General features: G+C 40.4%; 1 protein-coding gene across 2 annotated transcripts in view; it reads right to left on the bottom strand.

Annotated features, from left to right (window-relative positions):
- LOC134004233 (pleckstrin homology domain-containing family A member 5-like) overlaps nt 1–22,450 on the bottom strand; it is a 238,712-nt gene that overhangs the window by 41,179 nt on the left and 175,083 nt on the right. For both annotated transcript variants that reach the window (XM_062443434.1, XM_062443435.1), the window contains exons 6-11: nt 20,105–20,282; nt 16,047–16,151; nt 14,565–14,637; nt 8,148–8,248; nt 4,895–5,010; nt 1,730–2,824 (exon numbers count right to left, since the gene is read on the bottom strand). In XM_062443434.1, the coding sequence (XP_062299418.1) occupies nt 1,730–2,824; nt 4,895–5,010; nt 8,148–8,248; nt 14,565–14,637; nt 16,047–16,151; nt 20,105–20,282 (1,668 nt within the window). The remainder of the gene's footprint in view (nt 1–1,729; nt 2,825–4,894; nt 5,011–8,147; nt 8,249–14,564; nt 14,638–16,046; nt 16,152–20,104; nt 20,283–22,450) is intronic.

Here is a 22,450-nt window from a genome sequence, read left to right as displayed (position 1 = left end):
CAGCACTTCTGCTCCGCTACGTTCCTCGGTAAAGCCGGCTAAACGGCAGCTAAATGCCAGCACTCCCAACTGAGAGCCACATCTGCAGTGGGCACAAAAAAAGCTTTCAGTTCCTCCCGGTCCGCAAGGTCAGATTAAGGACAGAGGGAGATACACGGGGAACGAGGGGCGGACGGGAAAGATGGAATGGTAGAGCAGGAGATGAAAAAAAAGGTTTTAAATCTTGCAGAGGAGCAGACCTGCCAAGATGAGAGGTCACCTCTGAACTGGAGTGAGTGTGTTTTTTTTTTGTTTTTTTTGCATGAATGACTGCAGGGTTGCAATTTGTGTTGTGGGCTGAAAACACATTTGTAACTTCGGTTAAAAAGGAAAATATCATATACACACATACTTCAGAATAATACACTTTCACAATCTCAACCAAAGCAAATGCAATAAAATAGCTCCACTATTCAAAGGTAATCTTTTCAGACAGAGTGGAGGGCCTCTTAGGAGTTCTGACAAAACCGATACAGATTCTATATGCAGTGACAAGTCACAGCTCTCAAAGATATACCATATCTCTGCTGTCTATCTCTACTGAGGCAAGCATAAGCTGGCTGTAAACACAACAACAGTAATCCTGCAACAAAAGCTGAATGTAAATAAGGCTGCAAATAACAATTATTTTCATTACTGGTTGATCTGATGATTATTTTTCCCTGATTAATTGAATACTAGTTTTTCCTTAAAAAAATTAAAGAAAAAAAAAAGGAAGAAAATTCTGAAAAATTGCTATTCACTTTTTTTCAGAGCCTGAAGTGACATCCTCAAATTGCTTCTTTTGTCTGATCAAGTCAAATCCTAAATATATTCACGCTCACGAGACGATGGTTGTGTCCTGAACCTCCAACAATACGAGAATGGATGAATCTGGTAAATGATATTTATTTTATAGAAAAGATTACTTTCTCTCTTCATCTCCAGAAAACTGTATTCATTAAGTTTTGGACCACGTGGGTCAAATATATAAACTTGCAGCCAGATTTTGTGGAGGTGTCAAGTGAATGATTATGTAATGCCCCTTTTTTATTTTTATATATAGCTATGTATATTGAACCCAATTTTTCTTTTCTTTTAAATATCTATTTAATTCATTCTTTTCTAACCTCTCCTGGAACTACCTGCCGTGCTTTTTATTGCTCTTATGCACGTACAAACTGTATGAAGTTCATAAACCGTAAACATTTATGGACAGCAGAAGTGATGATACTACTTTATTGTTAAATGCTTGTATTGCTATCTGTAGTCAAAAAGAAAAAAAACAGTAGATCCTCTCATTTAAGAAGCTGGTAAAAATGAATGTTTGGCATTTCTGCTTGAAAGTAATAAAATTAAAGTAAAACCATAGAGCTTTAAAAGGCATATTTACCGGCTTATGAGTATTAGTTTTAATATAAAAAGGCCTGTCAATCAAATTGAGTGTAAGAGCGGGTTAAGATGTAGCCTGACTCTACACCTCTGCCTTGTCCAGTAGTTCTAACTGGTCTGGTGTGGTGGCCATCAACACAGCTTGGTGGCTACATCCATAACAAATGGAAACAAGTGTGGCTCATTATCACTGACTGTAAGACTAAATGACATGTTAGTTCTTTGCCAAAATATCATCACAAAATAGGAAAGTCCTTATTTTGACATCGCAAAACCCACAATGACTCCAAAAAGAACAGTACAATCACAAAAAACTCACCTCCTCGTGTCATCGTCCAGTCCTCTCGTCCTCTGTGTGCGGACCCAGTGCTCCAGCTGCTGCATGGAGTTGGTCCTGGACAGACCCTTCTCTGGTTCTTGGACTGGAGTCGGGGTCTTTGCGGGACCTCTGGCCAGGCTGCCGTCTACCTCCGCTGGGCTGCTTTCTCCCGTCTGCTCCCCCGCCACTGACCCTGAGCCGTTGACCTGGGCGGGTTTCGGCAGGGTGAGGTTGGCCTGTCCCTGTCGAGAAGCGGACACGGCGGCTGCGATGGCGGCGGCCTGAGCCGGCTGCAGTTTGATGCTGCTGATTTTCGTCAAAGACCTCTCTGAGCTGGGGTCTCTTTGGAAGCCGTATCTATCCCCCTCACGGAGCGTAGCGTACTTCTCCGAATCTCTCAGAGTGGCGTACTTATCTCCTTCTCTGAGCGTACTGTACTTCCTCACCTCCTTCAGAGTGCCGTATTTGTCCACAACTTGTATGGTACCGTATTTACTCTCAGTCTCCTTCAATGACAGCTGTCTCTTCACTTCCTTGTGGGGGAAGTATTTCTGTCCTTCTTTCTGGAGCATGTGCCGGTCTCCTACTTTCTGCAGTGCATATTTTTCTCCATCCTTCGTGAGCAAGTACTTATCCGCGTCTTTATTAGGAGCGTATTTCTCCTCCGTCTGCGTCACCGTGTACTTCTCGTCCGCCTTCTGAACAGCGTACTTCTCCAGATCTCTGTGAATGGCGTACAACTCTCCGTCCTTATGCAGGGAGTATTTGTCTCCGTCCTTTCGCAGCAGGTACTTCTCTCCATCCTTGTGGAGGAGATACTTCTCTCCATCCTTCTGAAGCATGTAGCTCACCCCGTCTTTCTTCAACGAGTACCTCTCCCCATCTCTCTGTAAGGTGTAATACTCCCGCTCCCTCTGGCAGTTGTGTTTCTCTACCTCTTTTTGCCGTTTATCGTCCAGCCTGGATAGCGAATGTTGTCGCAGAGGCTCGCGGTTGCGTTCGTTGTTCTGGATCTCGGGGCGGGTGAGGACTCTGTGGTTCAGTAAGTTGTTCAGCTCCTGAGACGCCCGCTGGTCCACTTTCAACTTGTCCAATCTGGGGAGACAGGAAGAGTAAGATGTCAAACCAAAGACAGGAATGTGATAAAGAATTTAAAAAAGAAATTCTAAAAGATTTCAAAAGAGAAATTCTAAAAGATTTCAAAGATAACTTTCAAGTCAGAAGTTCTGTGTTTGTCTGACAGCCTTCCATCTCTGTCACCATCCTTCTTTGTTCCTCCACTTCTTAGAAGTTCCTGATCTGTACCAGGAACCTCTGACAGTGTAGGACAGGAAGGAGTCGCCGGGTATCGATATATTACAACAGTGACATCGGGACATATGAGAACATTGTTGTGAAGGGTGAAGAGAAGGTTGTTCTTTTAACTTCTTCAAATATTGAATTACTGAGATGTGGGAATGTGAATGTCTCTTAACAATCTCAAGAAGAAGCTTGCAGAGAAAACAAGCGGCCGTTCTTGAGGAGGCATACAAAGGCCTGTCACAACAACGATGTTATCTACTTATTGTACAATAACGTAATTATCAACATCATCATGTCTATATATGGACTTATCGTATGATACATGGACATGACCTTTGACCTCAATATTGCCACACTTCACATTAGCAGCTAAGAGACTATTCACGTCACATTGGTTAAACAAGTAGTGTCCTCCATTCCTCACTGTGTACGTCCTGAGTGGAGACTGTAGAAGAATTAAAGGTAAATAACTCTGTCCCCAACCATAATGACAGTCTGCCCACTCTCCAGTCCCACCCCCCACCCCCCTTACATTATTATACTATTATATTATCATTATATCAGTGGTATAAAATAATCTTCAAATGACAATAATATCGTTTATCGCGATTATTTCTGAGACAATATATCGTCCATTAAAAGTAGCTATCATGACAGGTCTAGGTGTACATCAGCGACTGCATGGCCTGCCATGTAGTTTTAAAGCCTATGCTCATAGCTACAAAAGAGAAGGTAAAGTAACACCTCAAGAGAGAAGTATAAATGAAGCTTTAGCAGCCAGGTACAGTAAGACTGCTCCCCTCACACCTCCTGATGCTCTGTCAGTGTGATCTGTCCCCAGATGTCAGCATTAACTTAAATTAAGTACAGTGTTATTACTGATAAGAAAATGAGATCCAAGTTGGAATAAACCAGAATTATCCTTGAATCACAACATGATGGGAGCTCAACTATATTTGATATTGTCAAGTGACCAGGCTAAACTCCTGTCTCCTTTACTGGTCCTGGCTGGAAATCACTTAAAGGACAGTGTGTCCATCCTGCAGGCTGTGGACCCTCACACATCCACACAGTGACTTACAATACAACATGTTCTGCTAACAAAAAGTTGAATTAGGTTTTTTACCCTTTTAAGTAACAGTTATGTTGCTCAATAAAACAAATTCCCATCCCACTGTTGGTGGGCTTAACTGCTGCAAAGAAATTGTTGGTAAGGAGATGAAAACAACCCCACAAGCTCAGTATATATCAGTGGAAGCTATCATTTTATGAGGTACTAACTTAAGAAGCCTCTAGTGCTCGAGGACTGAGAGCAAAGATAGAAAAAAGAATATAAAATGATTACTTTAACCTGGATGTTTGCAGGGCTTCAGATAAATCTTCTGGCAATACTCATTTTTTAGGTAACTACCCATGCACGTATTAATAGATTTAGCACATCTCTGATTCAATATTGATTCAATAGGTATGACAAAATCCATAAGATGTCTTTTTTTTCCTTTTTAGCTTTTTTTGTGTAGTTTCCTTTTTTTTGGATGGGAGTGTTGATGTACATGGGTGAGGACCAATAGGATTATAGGATGGTTATGGGGGTTGTTTTTGGTGTTTTGTGGCGACAGTGATCATGTGGTTGCAGCCAGATAACAACGTACGGTATGTATCCAATCACATGTACACTTAGGGTTTCTCCAGTCTTCATTAATACTAGGAGAAAACACCTAACGTGGCTCTTTTAGAAGCAGTGAGCAGGTCTATAAAGATGGGATGTTCTAGCAAGCTAATCTGGATAATGTGTGATTCCACCATGATGGCTGCATGCCTCATATTTCATCCCAAAACCCCCTACAGCCACACGACACCAACCTTCTGACTGGTTCACTGTGGACGAGGGCAGCGTCCGTCATCACCTTCATCCAGCACTCCATCTCTTTGGCTGTTTCGCTGCAGAAATAGTACGTCCTCATGTTGGGGTGAGTGGCCTGGCAGAGTGGGGGAGAGGTATTTGAGGGTGAGGGGGAGAGAGATAAAGAGGAGGGGGGGGGGGGGGGGCAGAAAAAGAGATGGAACAGGAGAGTGAGAAACAGCCTCGGTTGGTGACCTTGATACACCAGCAAGGAATCTTTACATCACTCCTGCTGGCAGAGGAGTGTGTTTGTGTACAGTTTGTGTATGTGTGTGTGTGTGTATGTGTGTGTGTGTTAGCCGCTCCCTGCTCGCCCTCTCCTTGTGTATTTCAGCTCAAGTGTGAAAACACAGACGTGTGAAACTCATTCAAGGTTCCTCCGAGGGTCTTGGCAAAAGTTAAGTTGCATAAATAAGAAATGACACTGAGGTGCAAAACTAACAACTTCCTGTGTGTGTGTATGTGTTTTAATTATGTTGTGTATGTGTACTGATGAAGCTCTGAACAGCTGCTCCTATCATCAAGTCCATAACAAAGAAGATACCTACTGTATATTACCTCCTAACTCTTCTAAGTAAAGTCAATTGCCACCTTTAAAGGAACAGTTCAGCATTTTTTTGGGAAACATGCTTATTCATTTAGTTTCTGAGAGTTAGATGAGTACATATTAGATCTTATTACTCTCATGTCTGTGTGTTACAGTAAGTACACAGTTGAAATTAGGACGTGGTTAGCTTCACTTAGCATAAAGCCTGGAAGCAGAGGGAAACAGCAAGCCTGGCTCTATTCAAGGTTTAAAAAAAAAAAAACACATAACACCTCTAAAGCTCACTAATTAACAACTGCTGTTTCTTTTCTTTAACTCTTACGTAAATAAAAAGGTAAAAAAACCAAATGTGTGCAGTTTTTGGGGTGAGCTGTGCAGCAACGCTAGTAAGAGTTCTCATAAACTGTATCTGGCAGTGTGCAATATAGCAAAGGCTGCTGCACAGATGAGCGGATGGATACACTGTTGTTTGTCGAGAAATAGTTCCAGTATGTACCCACAGATTGTTTCTATTTGTGTTTGTGTTTGCGTACAGATTTAACAAATGAGAAACAGGTTTATCAGCCTCATATCTAGGATGGAGGATCATCCTGCACCAGCCTGTTTTATTCTATTTGTTTGGATTTTTTCCAAATTGTATTCTACTTTATTTTATGTTGTTTTATTATTATCGTTCTATAAGTGTTATCTTCTTATCAATTTTACTCATCTGTTTCTTTTGTCCTTTTAATTTCATTTTTTAACTTAGTTTTAGTCGAGCTTTTATTTAACTTTATGTCTTTTATTTCATTTTGTCTTTTTAATCTATTTGAACTGAGTTTTTATACTCTTTTAATAAACGTTTTATCCTATCCTCTCTTATATTTATTTTCTCTTATTTATTTTACTTTAAATTTTTTTTTATCATTCTTATTTTCTAAAGCATTGGTCTCAATTATCAGCTTGTCAGTCAGCTGTGAAGCACTTTCAACTACATGAACCTGTATGAAAGCTGCTGTATAAATAAAGTTTGATTGATTGATTGAACAGTGAACTGTCTAGTGGTCACCACGATAGAGCGGCGCCATGGAAACACTATAAAGACACACTGAAATGGTCCCTCAGCATTTGCAACATTGATCACTGTGAGTGTTCGACACTCGCTGTAGATCACGCTGAGTGTGACTCAGCCTGTGCTGATGACGTCATCAGCGTGTCATCAGCTGGTAGCACGTTATCACCCGATGAGTCATCAGATGATGTTCAGCTATAGCTGCTGCTGGAGGGTTAATCAGCTAAATGTGTGTTCAACATCATTTATAATGTTTGTTTGCAAAGAAAAATGTGTGTGATGTGGCTTCAGGTTCCCACATCACACTTGTGTATGTTGCATACTGGCTCTGAACTAGCTGTGATGTCAAAAATCACATTGAAATACTTGGAAATTCACAATTTCGACCCTGGAGAGTTATTGGGAGGATATTACATGACTTTTTTGCTTTGTGACTTTTTTCGAATTGTTTTATTTTAATGTTGCAAATCATGGTCAATGAAGTTAATATATATGTTTCCTCACCGGTCTAGGGTAAAACATTTTCCAAAAAGTCTATATATGGGTCAATGACGTATAAGGATTTTCAACAACTCAATTTTAAATAATAAAAACAAGCATATCTAATGCAGTAGTTCAAACATTCAGAATGTTGTGTACCTGACAATTCATATTACAATGTGAAAGTGATTTTAGTGGGTTTTTCAAGATTAATTGGCACTGGCCTGAAAAAAAAGTCATTTGGTGCGACCATGATTCATCTTGAAATGTCTTATATAAATAAAAGATCATCATTTACAAAGATTTAAAAAAAATGCAAATACTTTGTTTCCAAACACTTTATATTACTGAAAACTTGTAAAAAAAGATGTGAAGCGTGTTAAGTAAATTAATTTATTTCAAGATGAATCGTGGTCGCACCACATGACTCTTTTTAAAGGCCAGTGCCAATTAATCTTGAAAAACCCACTAAAATCACTTAATTTCAAATGTATAATATGGATATTCAGGTACACAACATTCTGAATGTTTGAACTACTGCATTAGATATGCTTGTTTTTATTATTCTACAATTGAGTTGTTCTAAATCCTTATACGTCATTGACCCATATATAAAAATCCAACTCGACAACCTAACATAGAGGCATGGGGAGGATATTGTGGATGTTTATGGAAGCTACCGAATATAGTCACTCGCCCAATAAAGGGTTAAGGTGAGCAGAGAGAAAGATGAATGTGAAAACAAACTGCACAGAGAAGCTCAAACAACAGAAGCAACACAAAGAAAAAACATGTTTTTGAGTGAAACTTCAAACACGCAGGCATGAAATTTATATCAATCTGAATATCTCAATCTCAAACCCCCGCCACCCCCTTCTGTAGTATATATCCCTCTAATGAGTTCATTAAGAGGTCGATGCATGAGAAGAGTGTTCCCATTGGCTGCCTGCAGGTATGATGTGCTTGTGGAAATGGGACCAGCCCTCTAAAGCAGCTGCTTTTGTCTGCCAGTCAAGATAAAAGCCTCTCTTATCTTGAGTTGTTATTTGGGAACAAAAATCAGGACACATTTAGAGTTAAGTAAGCTTCAAACACTGTCATCATCTCTGAAAACAGACGAAAAACCTGTGTTTACCTTGAAGGCGTATTTCCTGCTGATGTGATCGTCCACCGACAGCATGGAGATGTGAAAGCTGGGTAGCAGGATGCTTCCCAGGATGCTGTCCTCTTTCTCATCTGTAACACACAATAATAATCAGTCGGTCACTATCGTCCAAACTCATTCATGTGCATCTCTACACGCTTGCTTTTCTCTGATAGACTATGGATCTAGCTCGGGTCATTTAGAATGGGATCAATAAGGATTTATCAGTATGTAATTGGACTGACTGGTACCTGGTACACTTTGGTTTGCTTTAAATGAGTTCATTCTCTTCTATTTATACTCTTTCTTTTACCAGCCATTCTTCCGTCTGCACAGTACTAACACCATGCAGACCTCTCATGAACCGCTGCTGCTGTGAAAAGTTAACAGAATATCAATTCGTACACTGCCAGAAAATTGGAGAAACCCTCTTTCGTAACAAAAGAATACAGATATAATTGCATATTTGTGTGTGTGGAAACATTTAATGGAAGATGTGGATAGATATTCCAGTTTCCAGACTTTTTCCTGATGATCTGGAACGTTTTTTGCCACATCTCGTCTTCAAATATGAGAACCCCGGAGGTCTAGTTTGTTTTTTTCTTTTTCTGGTGGACGGTGTGATGAATGACTAACAGATGATGATAGAACAAAACCTACTGGAGCTTATCAGACAACAGCAGACAGAGAAATAGAGAGAGGGAGAGAGAGAGAGAGAGAGAGAGAGAGAGAGAGAGAGAGAGAGAGAGAGAAAGAGAGTGAGATTATGGACACATCTCTGCAAGCTCTGTTCAAACTACCATCTAGTTTCCCTCCCTATGTGTGGTACATAGTGTAGACACACCCACACGCACACGCACACGCACACGCACACACACACACACACACACACACACACACACACACACACACACACGCAGCTGAGGATGGGCTCTCCACAGGCTGCAGCACACAGAAAACACAGCTTTCTGTTCTAATCTCTGAAGCTAAACAGCTGAAAAGCACAAAAGAGGTGAGATGCCTCTATGAATGTATTACAGACTCCTCTAACCAAGTAAACATTTATTGATGCTGCATCAATTAAAAAAAGGGGCTTGTAACAACAATCCGAGCTGATTCGTGTCAGGATGGTGCTCACAGGCTACAAAACACTAAAAAAGGCAAAAACATGTCTGCAGCAACCAACTGCAGCAAAAACCTACAGAGCCTCCAGCCAAGCGCTGCTGTTTGCTTTACCCGAGCCTGCACCGTGAGCCCCGCAGCTCCTCCGGACCCAGCCCTGCTGCTTCTGAATTATTGAGATCCAGAACACACACACGGAGAAAATGAACGAGAAGGGAGAGGGAGCCAGTCAGCTGGGCTGCAGAGAGATGCTGTACACACTGCAGTGTGAGGGGAGGGGGGGGGGGGGGGGGGGGGGGGGGGGGATCTTTTTAAGAATGCCTTTTTAACAGGGGTTGACATTTCAAGGTTCTGCAGGAGGTTCTGTGAAGATGCAGATCTGTCCTGCAAACTTCTGCTTGCTTAGATGAGTTTCCAAGCTTAAATATAACTAACTCTTAATATAAAAAGCTTCTTGTTTTTGCCTCAGATAATGTAAGGCATATTTTTTTATCTCATGCACATAAGACACCAACTTATACACAGTGTAATGCATTACTGGTCATTAAAGAGCAGTTCAAATCCAGTGATGGAAGTAACTAAATGAAGCTTAGAGAAAGTTCAGTCAGGAAGACTCTCTCTTCATCTCTTTGGTGCAAACTCCTCCCTGTATTACTCTCTCTCATACATTGTTACACACTGATGCAGACAATGTTCATCTATTTGTCAGATGATTTTATTTGTGCTGAAACACGACGGCAACAAAACAGAAGGACGGTCTACTGTGAGCGTTCAATCACACTGCTGTTACCGTGACCGTCTTTAGTATGACTGAGCCGACTTCCTTTAACTAATAAACAAGGATTACAGTCAAAATAAAGAACAATGTAAATATAAATAAAAGGAATGAATACTAATACAAAAATAATTGTGCGGCCTGCTCACTGTCTTAATATTGCTTATGCTAATACAGACTGAAACCAGCATTTTCCCCTTAAACAGAAGAATAATACAATGACAGATCAAATCAAATATTACTATGGCCAAGCCAAGACCTGTCCTACTCTCCCTCTGATTGGCTAGTACTCGTTGCCTTCGTCGCATAGGTTTAAGAATGAGGATTCCGATTGGTTAGGGTTAGCGCAACAATATCAGAGTAAGCCAATCACACGCAGAGTAGGGCTTGTCTAGTAGGATTGTAAATTTGTGCACCGGCATGCTAACATCACTTATTTCCTGGTTGTCAATGTTAGTTTGAGTTTCAGTTGTCATCTGTCACTCACGTCTATCCAATAGCACAACGCCACACTTTCACCATTAACCTATTATCTAGTTGGAGTCTTTATAAATATGTCTCTCTCTCTCTGTGTCTGCTTTATTCTGACATACAGACGTTATGTGCACCGCCTCCCCATCTCCACCCAGTCTACACAGGATCAGCACTTCCATCTTTTCATCGGCCATAATCTCATCAGACTCATCAGCATCACCACCACCACCAGTGTCTGAACTTCACGGAGGATCTATTTATCTATCTCGCAGCCGTTCTTGGATGATGTCCTCATGGAGTTCTATCTCATTGTACTTGGATGGTTGGATGTTGCTCTGTTGGTGAAGAGCTGAAGGAAACTCATTCTGTAGTCGGGATGGACTCTGTCCAAATTATTCGTGCTGTCAATGTAACATGATGGCTGTGGTGTTTTTCCACTGAGAAGACTGTGCAGAGTAACTCACGTTTCTGTTATTGTGCTGTGGCTTTCATTAGTTTTCATTAGTGACTGCATAAGCTGCAAAGCGTCTGGCTTGGCATGAACACACATGCTCTTGGATTAATTACTCAACACAGATAAATGATTGACGGAGGTCCAAAGCCTCTATGTGTCTGTCCAGTTTAATTTGGAAGTTAACAATTATGTGAAAAATGCAGACAGTTAGAAATAGCACAGACTGTGCTGTACATCAAAACACTCTGAAATCTGTAGTTGTGGTTTATTTGGTCCAAACCACGAGAAAAAAAGAGAAATTGCTGCCTTTTCAGTTCTAAACCAATTTATTTTCACACAGCAACAGCTGTAAATGATCCAGATTGGCCAGTAACTCATGGATAGAACTTTCCCACTGTAAAGCTTTGTTTTTCACCCTATCTCTACCTGTTTTCATTATTTATAACATGCAGTTGATTTTGAGCCTAATAATACCAATAATACTCAGAAGTGGTTATTTCTTGTACTCTGTTACGCAATATCAGTATTTCAGTTATATTATTACTTCAGTTCAACTGTGCACATTTTTTTTTCACCTTAAAATCTGTGCAATATCAATATCACACTCAGGTATATTATCATTCTTACAACACCAATATTGATCTTATAAATGTTGTTGAACATGAATTAAACCAGAACTAAAAGACAACAGTGTTCTGGTTTAATTCACGTTCATATTATATTTTTCTCTCGGTTCGAACCAAATGAACTGAACTAAAGGTATGACATCATCATTAAACCCAAGCTGTCAGTGCATCGGACAGCAGTGGATGTGAAGTCAACTCCACTGTGCATCCGATATTATAACACATTTTAACATTTTCCATGGTTTGGTTTCTCGCTTGTTTATTTCTGTTTATGAAAGCGAGGCTGCTCAGTGTGGGCCTCAAGCTTATAGATAAAATAATGACAGCGTGCACATTTACAGAAAATTGGAAAAGTTTAAAATTCAACTGAATTTCTATTGAATTCTTCTGAGGATGATTTAAAAAAAAAAAAATCCTTTTTCCATTTAAAGTCCACTTCTGTTATTAATTATAGCTACTGATATCAGTGGGCTTAGAAGAGAAACTCTTGTTCTCCAGTCAGTGTACGTGCATATTCATAAACATTATAAATGACATACAGTGACTTGTTAAAGCACTTTATTTGTATCATAAAGCTGACAAAGTAAATTGTTTACTGTTAATGTTTTAATTCAGTAAAACGTATTTAATCTGACAGTACTTACTGGTGCTAAGTCAGCTGGAAGATTAATTACTGCTCTGTTTATCAGGCTGTACTTCCACAGATTCTGATCATGTAGATATCCTGCTTTAAGTGTTTACATGACACAGTGTATCACCTCACTCTGGTAATATGGAATGATTAGAGTATAGGTAAACACTACGGATTAATATATCTACATAATATTTGCAGTAGAAGGAATGTTTATTGTCCAGGCAGTACAAAAAGAATTCACTCCAAACCCTGCAACCATCAACCTGAGCAACAGAAATGAGTTAGACTAAAGGGAGAGAGCAGGCAGGAGAAAAATGGTAAAAGAAAAGGTTATTATCCAAAAGCCGAGCATGTCATTGTCCTTCCTGAGGACGCCTCCTCTCTTGTCTTTTTCTCTCTCCTCTCTGGCTGGCTAAACCAATAAACATCCAATTCTCCCCTGGGTTTGTCATAAAAGTGGCTGCTGATTGCGCTCTGGGAGCGGCTAATTTGTCAATTTATGGAGATGGAAAAAATCTCTCTCAAGGGTTTAGGAGACACGGAGGAGGAACAGATGAGCTTTTGTTAAGGTAAAATTCGAAATTAGCGGTGGTGCAGCGTGGGCGTCACAACTGTCGGGTGAAAGCAAGGACGACGACTTTTAACTGGTGACTGTTAATGCTTGACCTCTTGAACCTTGATTTTCACATTACTCTGCTATTGATTCATTTTAAAAGAGAGAAAAAACATTTCTCTCATACATGCTATTTGCTTTTTACACACATATATCCAAGGTACTATATATGAAACTATTTCAAATGTTCAATCCAAAAAATCTAGTGTCATCAAGGCTTCGTTCACCCCTCCAAAAAAAGAAACTAAAAGAAGACCATACAAAAAAATATATAATAAAATTACATTTCTCAACTGTTCACAGAAGTCTGAGCAAAAGTTTATATTGGAGCCATAAATCATAAACAACATTTCAAACTCAAAGCAGAGTCTGACACCTGCAGAGGTGACAGCACTGACACAATACTGTTTATATTTTTCATCATTTGTGCACAACAACTGCATTTTGGGGATTTTCACACTAACCTGGGACTCTGACTGTTTGCCTGTTTGTTCATGTGCTGAAACCTCAATAACACTAATACACAACTCTCTAAGCTTGTTAATATGTAAATGCAACTAACAACTTTTTAGCTGCAGCGTTTTTTTTAAATGACTTTTATGCTTAAATGGCAAAATATTATTCAAAGTGTGAACAAAACAGTGGTTTAACGTGATTTATCAGACATGCAGACTGAAAGTGGACACTGAGTGAAAATGATTGTCTTTGTTTTTTCCATCTTCCACCTCAAATATAGTGTGCTTTTAAGAGGAAGAAACTACCACACAACTAGTAAATATATAAGAATATCATCAGGAGGTAAAAGTACAATTTTATGATTCATCATTTTGCAGTTCTGTGTTAAAGATAATATTTTATTCATCGTGAGAAGCAGCCACAGCGCTATGTTCCTTCATTTCTAAGACATAGGCCCTATGTTCCCTCAGGCCTACATTCCCACAGCACAGGTATGGCCATTCCCAAATGCACATAACGTGTTGTTGCCCCTCATTAACCCATGCCCTGAGGCGTTCCTGAGATATCTCGTTAACGAGAGTGGGGCGGAGCGTCGCGATGTCACAGTGAACTTGACCTTTGACCTTTGGCCACCAAAATCTAATCGGTTTATTGTTGAGTCCCAGTGGATGTTTTGAAGCAATTCTGTCGAGGTGTGCCTGAGATATCACGCTAACGAGAATGGGTGGGAAAGACGTACTGTACAGTACATGTATGGACAACCCACTGTCAATTGTGTTGACAGTGGTGGTGGGCAGTGCTGTTCAACATGTCGCTTTAAATCTTCAAGATATATGTCAAGTTTGGTTAAGATAAGAGGACTGTGAAGCACTCACTCAGTGAACCCTCTCAGCCTGTATGGAAGCATCTGCATTCATTATGTTTCTCCACTCATTCATCTAGCTGTTTCCTATCATTGTGTGTATATCAAGAGTCTGTAAGCTTGTAATGAAGGGTTGAAGAGGCAAACATGACCTTAGTTGGTTATAAAGACCAACTCATAACTCAAAGAGTCCTTGAATCCTTGAAAAGTAGAAAATGTGTTTTCTAGAAATGAATAAAACATGGAGTCTCTACCTGCTCTCAATAAAAATCGCCTTTTTAAAATATATTAAAATACATTAAATGCATGTAATTAAACAGCCGTCAGCCTTAATTTGGATGTGTGTGTGTGTGTTTGTGTGTGTGTGTGTGTGTGTGTGTATGTGTCCTCACCGCGGTAGTAGAAGAGGCACATGTCCGACAGAACGAACCACCTCTTCTTCCATAGCTTCATGCCCGTGCTGTCCTGCAGAGGTCAAAGGTCACAGACCATCAGTCAGTCAGTTAAAGTGCAATAAGTACAGAGAACACTACACTCTCTCTAGTTCACACTCACACACATACAGACAAACATGCACATACATACACACTCATATCCACCGTTTTCTCTCTCTTTTGATCTTCCCTCACTTCCCTCCACTTGACACCCTCCCTGTCTCTCCCTCTGGCTGCTTCTATTAACCAGCTTCTATCTCCTCCTCTGAGACAAATTGCTCTGTTTTATCTCTTCATAATGCAGTGACAAATTTGGCGAAGGCCTACGCTTTGTTCTCTATGCTGCTGCTCGAGCTCTCTTTTATTTTTTTAAAATTATTTTACCCTATCCGTAGTGCTGTAAGGACCGCATCCGCATTAACGAGTTTTAAAACCATTCGCTCGGTCCACTCGGATCTCTGGCGCCGTTTGCAATGTGTCCTGTTTGGCACGGGGAGGTGGGGGAGCTTTGGGTAAACACTGATGACATTTCTTCTGTGAGGGAGCACTTTGTCTGACAGGTCTGTGGGGAGGGTGGGCTTGTTGGTGTCAAGTGAATCGATTCTTCTCTTGATGTGAATATAGCACCGCAGAGGCTGAGATAGAGGTTATTGACAGCGGCTCTAACTGGGGTTTGAAAGCTGAGTTGATGGTGCTCGATGAGAACGTCTTCAGGGAGCCTGACGGTGGTCAGAGGTCCGCAGACCAATTGAAAAATTGACCTACAGTAAATCTCTGCGGGGTGAAGAGAATTGCTCGACTTGCACCAAGTGGGTGGAAAAAGTAATGAGGGAACAAGCTGAGCGTCAAGCTAGGTTAGCTAACATCCAGTCAAGCCTCACTGCAGAAACATACTTCATGGATTCAAAGTTTCCCATGTGGACAAGATTAAAGGAGCAGTAAACTTAGCTTATAATTAGATTTAATTGCCATTTTCTTTTTCTTTTGTTCCTCAAGTTAGCTTATCTTGGTTTGCTTGTTGCTGTTGCTAGGAGTAGTTAGCTTGACAATTTAGAGAAATATCTCAAATTAAGATTTATTATCTCAGGTATTTTATTTTGTTTTATTATTTATAAGTTGACGTACAACAACCTATACAGTTGTGCCATGTTTTCATAGTGTTTGTGGGTATTTCTTTTCTATTTTTTATGGATGTTACAAGCTAACGTTGTAGCCTAGTTTGTTATTGAGAAAAATAACGCCCTGGTGCCTAAAAGTTAACTAGCTTAGCATAAGTGTTAAGTGTATGTGAATAAGTGTATTTTCCAAAATGTTGACCTTTATCTAAAATTATATTAACTTGGTTTTCATTCCTTCATCATTCAGATCTGCTGCCCTGCTTTTCCACACTCACCTACACATCTAACAATGTTAAAGTTAAAAAAATCTTCTCTCCTGTACCTGTTTATAAAGCCAGTTGCTCTTGACCACCGGGGCATTGGGGTTCCTCTTGATGGAATTGGACCTCTTGCCGAAGTTGTGAACTTTTTTGGAAGACCTAGATGGCTGTGGAAATACATGAATGCACAATAAATGTAGGGGATTGTACATTTATGGTTTATTCAACTCTACAATTTACATGATACATAGGCCCATTGCATAATTGCACAATTTTAACTTACAAGACTTTATGAGTAACAAACAAACAAACAAAAAAAACACAACATATTGTGCCTGTGTTTTCCCAACTCGCATCTCCTACTGAGTGACAACAGCAGGAAGAACTCTAGAGATATACAGAGAGAAAGAACAACCCAAAATATCAGCTTTTTCTTCCCCCATCGCAGCACAACAATCTAACATGACAAGTGTTGGTGCTGTGGTTGTAAAGAACTTGTGTACAAAAACAGCAGCTTTTCCAGCAGCTATAAAAAGCAACAACAGAGGCAGATGTATTCAGCTCATTAAACAAAGCATATTCCACGTCCCTCATACATCACGGCTCACTTACTGAAAAATTCGGCACTGTGGTAGAAAATGTCTTTCATGCCAATGGCAGAAAGCTACAAGGAGCCCTTCGATTGAGTCAAAATATAACGCTAATAGGATGAAATGACTATTGAGCTGTTTACCATAAGTTCTAACATTATGTTTGAAACCATGACAATGTTGCATATTTATTGCTTTCTAAGTGGTGGAGCATCAGAATGAAAATATCTGTCAAGTCTGCTCCTCCTTCTAACATATGTCTTAACTACGACTCAAAAACTCATCTAGACATCTCTGTATATCTACAATTATCGTCTCAAGTAAATGTTTCTTAATGTTTTGGTGACCTCTGACATTGACATTTCTTGTGCTGCACATTAGTCGGAGTAGTTAGGCTGGATGGTGAGTGTACAAAGCTCGGTTCCCATCCTGCATCCCACATATGGTTCAGGTTAGTAACATAAACACTTGGCTAAGGTAAGAGAAAAATTGTGGTTTTTATTCAATTTTAGTGTGTTCTGAGTTGCCATAAAACATAAACATTACATTTTTAATCACGCTTTGGTTGCTATGAGCAGATATCACAGGAAAACCACTGACATTTGTTACATTAAGCTGTAGGTTATATATAAATATTTTATTTGTAAAAGCACTTTATGTTTACATTCAGGGTTACTTGCTAAATGCATTATGTGTATTTTTGAGGTCTAAGAATCATGTTGACCTGTATTTTCTTGGCGCATTACTGACACCTGTAGATCAGGGGCACTACTCGTGGTGAGAAGCTTTACAGAGTAGTCTTAATCAAAAAACATTCTGTGTTTGTCATGATAAAAAAACATCATGTGGTTGGTATTACATTTCTTTTTCAATTTACTTACAAATGAATAGCATATAGACATTATATTTAGAGACATGGTCATCCTCTGGTACTGAGCTGATCACAAATTTATACCAAATGAGCAGATTGTTATGGAATTTGACTGAGAATATCTATACCTTTCATTTTATTCATTTCACAATTCCTCTATGGCCCAAATTATTAACTGCATACACAGACCAATGGTGCAGAGGCTGAACTTTTACTTGAAAGTTTTCATCTGCACACAAGACACTGAATACCATACAGTCACTGCTGAGCGCAGCAGAAAAAATACATTGACAGTATTACTATCCATTTACAGTATGCAGTATATTTTAAATAAAAGAAAATTTAATTCAGATATAGTATATAATACTGTAAAATTGCCAAAAGTATTTGTGCACATGAACAATATACCCATTATGTGATAATTGAACATGTCATTAAACATCATTTGGTTTCAGGCTTTCCAGCAGATGTTGGAACCTGTTTTTCAGTCACCATCAACTACATTTAATATAGTAACAGGTTTTTTTTGTGGCAGTACTAGCCTGCATGCTGTCACTGTGGTGGCATTTTAAGCAGATGGGAAAAACATAAAATGTATTGTACATGGCAAAAACATAACCTTTTTTCTAAAAGGCATCTTCTTCTATAGGCAGGCTGTGTGTCGTTCTTTTTTTTAAATGCTTCTCAGGCGAGGCACGAAGCCGGACCCATACAGCTAGGTTATAAATAATGACTTGTCATGAATATATAAAGATATGCGGTGTTACACTTTCTTTTGCCCCATGTAAGCAGAAGTAATATATCACTTATTCATGAAAGCATGGAACCTCTGATTTGATCTACCCATGCATATTTATTTCCTGTGTGTTTGTGTGGTTCATTAACCATTTATAAACCGACATGCTGTCCAATCTAACAGAGCAGTGACCTGTGCAGATGACAACACTCACTGCTAATACAGCTAAGGTAGCCAGCTTTACACCCCCACTTCTCTAACCTGAAATGAGTTGTAATGATACAACATGGCAAATTCCAGGAGAGTCGCAGAGTGCTGTGATCAGTGAAGACTCAGCATGTTACCATTATAAACAACCATGAACAACAAATCAACTCTTTCAGGGGTGTTAGCGGCTGCACTGACAGTTTAATGTGGATATGAATCACTTCCATCAATTCCTTTCATTCATTCCATCAATTATCAATACAGTATGCTCAACAATGAATGTAAAAAATAACATTTTGCATCGTCCAATATAATATGGACAACTATAAGATCAATTATTTTGTTCTAATATAACCCTGCTTGTTTTAACTTTTAAGAGACAGGGAGTAAATGGCTTTTAGGATGACGACAAACCAATATGTTTGCCAAATGTAACTGTATCGCAGGTAATTAGCTTGTGAGCTGGACATTTTAACATTTGCAGCTTACTTTATTCAACCCCTCCACAGAACAATGGACCAGTCAGGAAGAAACTGGGCATCGTCCCCCAGAATGACACGTGGGGAGGCCAGGCGTGGATAAAGCTGACCAGCTGTTCAGAGCTGGAGTCAACGTCACCATCTACAATGAACAGCTGGATCTCATAGTGGACACCATGGGTCAGGAGTTGTGGGTAATGCGGCTGAAGTTTTAGGACTACCTGGTTTTAACAATCTGAAGTGGAGCACCCTGGATGACCCGGCCTCCACAGGCATTACCAGAACTTTAGAAACCCTCTCCCAACTCCTAAGATAGGCATACTGAGTATCATTGTTACTGGACCCCATGCAACAATCATCAGCTACATCATTTCATACCCATCCCACACACTGAACTCACCATAATGATAGTAAGAAAGTAGCACACCATCCTATTTTCCTACGTAAAAGTGTGCCAACATGGCAGCCAATGGATTCACACACATACACTAGAACTCTTATTCCATTGAGCATGTCCTCTGTTTGGCACATGTGGTATATGCTAAACAGTCAGTTAAGAGTTAGATTATGCATGACATTATGCATGTGTGGGTTTATTGCACATATACAGTAAAGTGATAGGTGAAGATGTTGAGACAAATTTCATGGTAGTCCATCCAATAGTTGTCAATGTATTTCACTCAACTAAAACTATCGCCAACGTCATTGGATGTATTTGTAGAACTGTTAAGTAGTTGAAAATTGCCTTTGACCATAGATACAAAAATCACAAGGATTTAACCTCTCTGAACTATGAACATCTACTGGACTTGATACTGACATGATAATTGTTGGGATATGTCATTCATTGCCAACATTGTCACAATTTGGTGGTCACATGGTGGTCAGGGGAGTCATAGCAGTCATCCTTGGAGGACCTTGAATGGCTGCACTTAATTTCATAAAAATCCACCCAGTAGTAAGATATTTCAGTCTGGACAACAGCTGTGCCACAAAAACAGGTGCCCCTCTTTGACTCTTATATGCAAAACACATCACTTCTTAAAGGTGGCTCTTCAGCCTTACCCAGCTTGGTTAGCCTCTGTCTTCTAATAATATTTGATAAATTAAACTTTAAGACTGAGGTCATAACTACAGTCACAGCAGTTTAATTATTATGGGTCCAGATTTAGAACTTTGATTAAACTGCTCATTAGAGCCATGCTTAAAGTTTAAGGATATTTGGAGGGAGACTGACCCGTGTGGATGAAGTGCAGGTGGTGGTGGTGCCGGTGGTGACGGTGGTGCAGGGGCTGCCGGGGAAAGTGCTGTAGTCGGAGCCACCTGTGTAGTTTGATGCCTCACTCATGGTGCTCATGGGACGCTCTTTCTTGTCACTGCTGCTTCCCTGCTCTGATGAAGTCTTCGGGGCGGGCCTGCCACAGGGCGAGAGACAGAGAGACAAAGAGAGAGAGAGGGAGTCAGTCAGACATTTGACCTGTATATGTGTAATGTTCAGTACCATGCAATGCTTACAGTGATTGGAGATGTTACCATTTCAGTTTTGTTTTCATTGCTGAAAAACAAAGCATTGCACTCTTGTGTTTGACTCTGTACCTTTAAACTGCTAAATTACAAGAAAAACAAGGATTGAAGAACCCAAGTCACATGGACTTACACAATTCTTGGACAAATAACTGTGCAAAGTGAGGATTCTTATGATTGAACTACAAAGGGGGTTGTGCCCTTGGTTAAATTAGTTCATTCTGTTACAATAATTAGTATATGTGTTCAGGTGAGTGTGTATGGTTGCGTGTGCGCTGTATTGTAACCGACTGCACTATCAAGATGATGGAGGGGAGTCGCTAATCTCTGAGGCAGAATCTGTCTCCATGCCGATCTATGAATCCAGTCAGCCAATCAGCCAACCCCCACCATCTCATCAAGCAGACCCTATCTTCACTCTCTTAATGACACACTGTCTCTGTTAGGGCCATTAAAAAGAAGGAGGAAGAGAACGGGAGAAACGTTTAAGAGGCTTGAATGAGTGAAAGCAGAGAGGGAAGCGACGGAGACAAGAGCAAAAGAAACCGAGATAAAGAAAGTGAGAACACAAGACAGAGGGGAAGAGAGTTGGCTGCATGAATCACAGCTATTATTCTCCAGCTGTCTCCACTGATATATGCTTCGACATCCAACCAATTTAAATGGCCTGCCAGCTTGGCCTGACAAATTGATCTAGCTCAAAGTTTTTTGCCCCTAGAAGAGTAAAAGGACAATAGCTAATGTGAGAAAGAGAAAGTTTAAGGTCCCCGAGTTTGATTAAAACTACTGCACAATGACAGCTTTACCTTTGCTCCCAAGGTCGACATAATACAAACCACGTCAATGAAACTCACTGTTTTCACAAATTAGGACATGCACAGATTGTGTCTTCTTAGACATTTTAAGAAGATAGTGTCATCTGGCTTTTCAAAAGACAGAAACTCCGAAAAGCAGCTGGACCACAGTCTCACCCTCCACCCTGAAGCACTGTGCTGAACAGATGTCTCCGGTGTTCACATTTTTAACACCTCACTGGAGACATGCCATGTAACAGCCTGCATCAAGACCATCATCCCTGTCCCTAAAATAACAAGGACCACAGGACTCAATGACTACATACCTGTCACCCTGACCTCTGTTGTAATTAAGTCTTTTGAGCAACTTGTACTGTCCCACCTTAAAACCATCAAAAGTCCACTAATGGAGCCCCTACAGGTCACCTACAGAGCCACCAGATTAGTGGACGATGCAGTAGAGATGGCCCTCCACTTCATTCTACAGCACCTAGTCCTGGATCTTCTTTCAGCTCTGCCTTCAACACCATCATCCTGCTTCTGCTATAGCACAAGCTCTACCAGCTACACAAGCCTGACACCACATGTAGGTGTCCTGTCTGACAGGGAGCTGCATGTGAAGCTGGGGAAACTCCGTCTTGGACTCCTGGACCATCGGCACTGGTTCCCCTCAAGGTTGCGTCCATTCCCCTGTACTCATCTAACTGTAAACAAACAGCTGCACCTCCAGTCATCAGTGAAGTTCTTCAAGTTTGCAGATGACACCATCCTGATTGTGCTCATCTTTTAGGGGTGGATGAGGTGGGAGGTTGACCATCTGGTTACTGGGTGTGGCCAAAACAAGTTTGAGCTCAACACTAAAGAAAGTGGAGATGGTCAGCCTGTGTGTCTCCCCCTTCGACACTGTGGAGTTCTTCCGTTTCCTGTTAACTATCATCACCCAGGACCTCAAGTGGGAGCATCATTACTAAGAAGGCTCAGCAGAGGATGTACTTCCTGCAGCTGTTGAAGAAGTTCAATCTGCCGAAGTCAATGATGGTGCACTTCCACAGCACCATCATCCTCTATTACTCCACCACTATCACACAGTTAGATAGAGTGCAGCACACATCATTATCTCTGCTGAGAGGGTGATTGGCTGCAACCTGCAGTCCCTCCAGGACCTGCCATATGTACATTAATGCACATGTCCACATCTGACTTATGCATTGGATTAAAGCACATCTTGCATACATTTTCTTGCACATATCCTTAATCTTCATTCT

The sequence above is a fragment of the Scomber scombrus genome, chromosome 22 (assembly GCF_963691925.1).
Source record: "Scomber scombrus chromosome 22, fScoSco1.1, whole genome shotgun sequence".
Classification (NCBI taxonomy): domain Eukaryota; kingdom Metazoa; phylum Chordata; class Actinopteri; order Scombriformes; family Scombridae; genus Scomber; species Scomber scombrus.
This window is presented reverse-complemented; position numbering and strand designations above follow the sequence as displayed.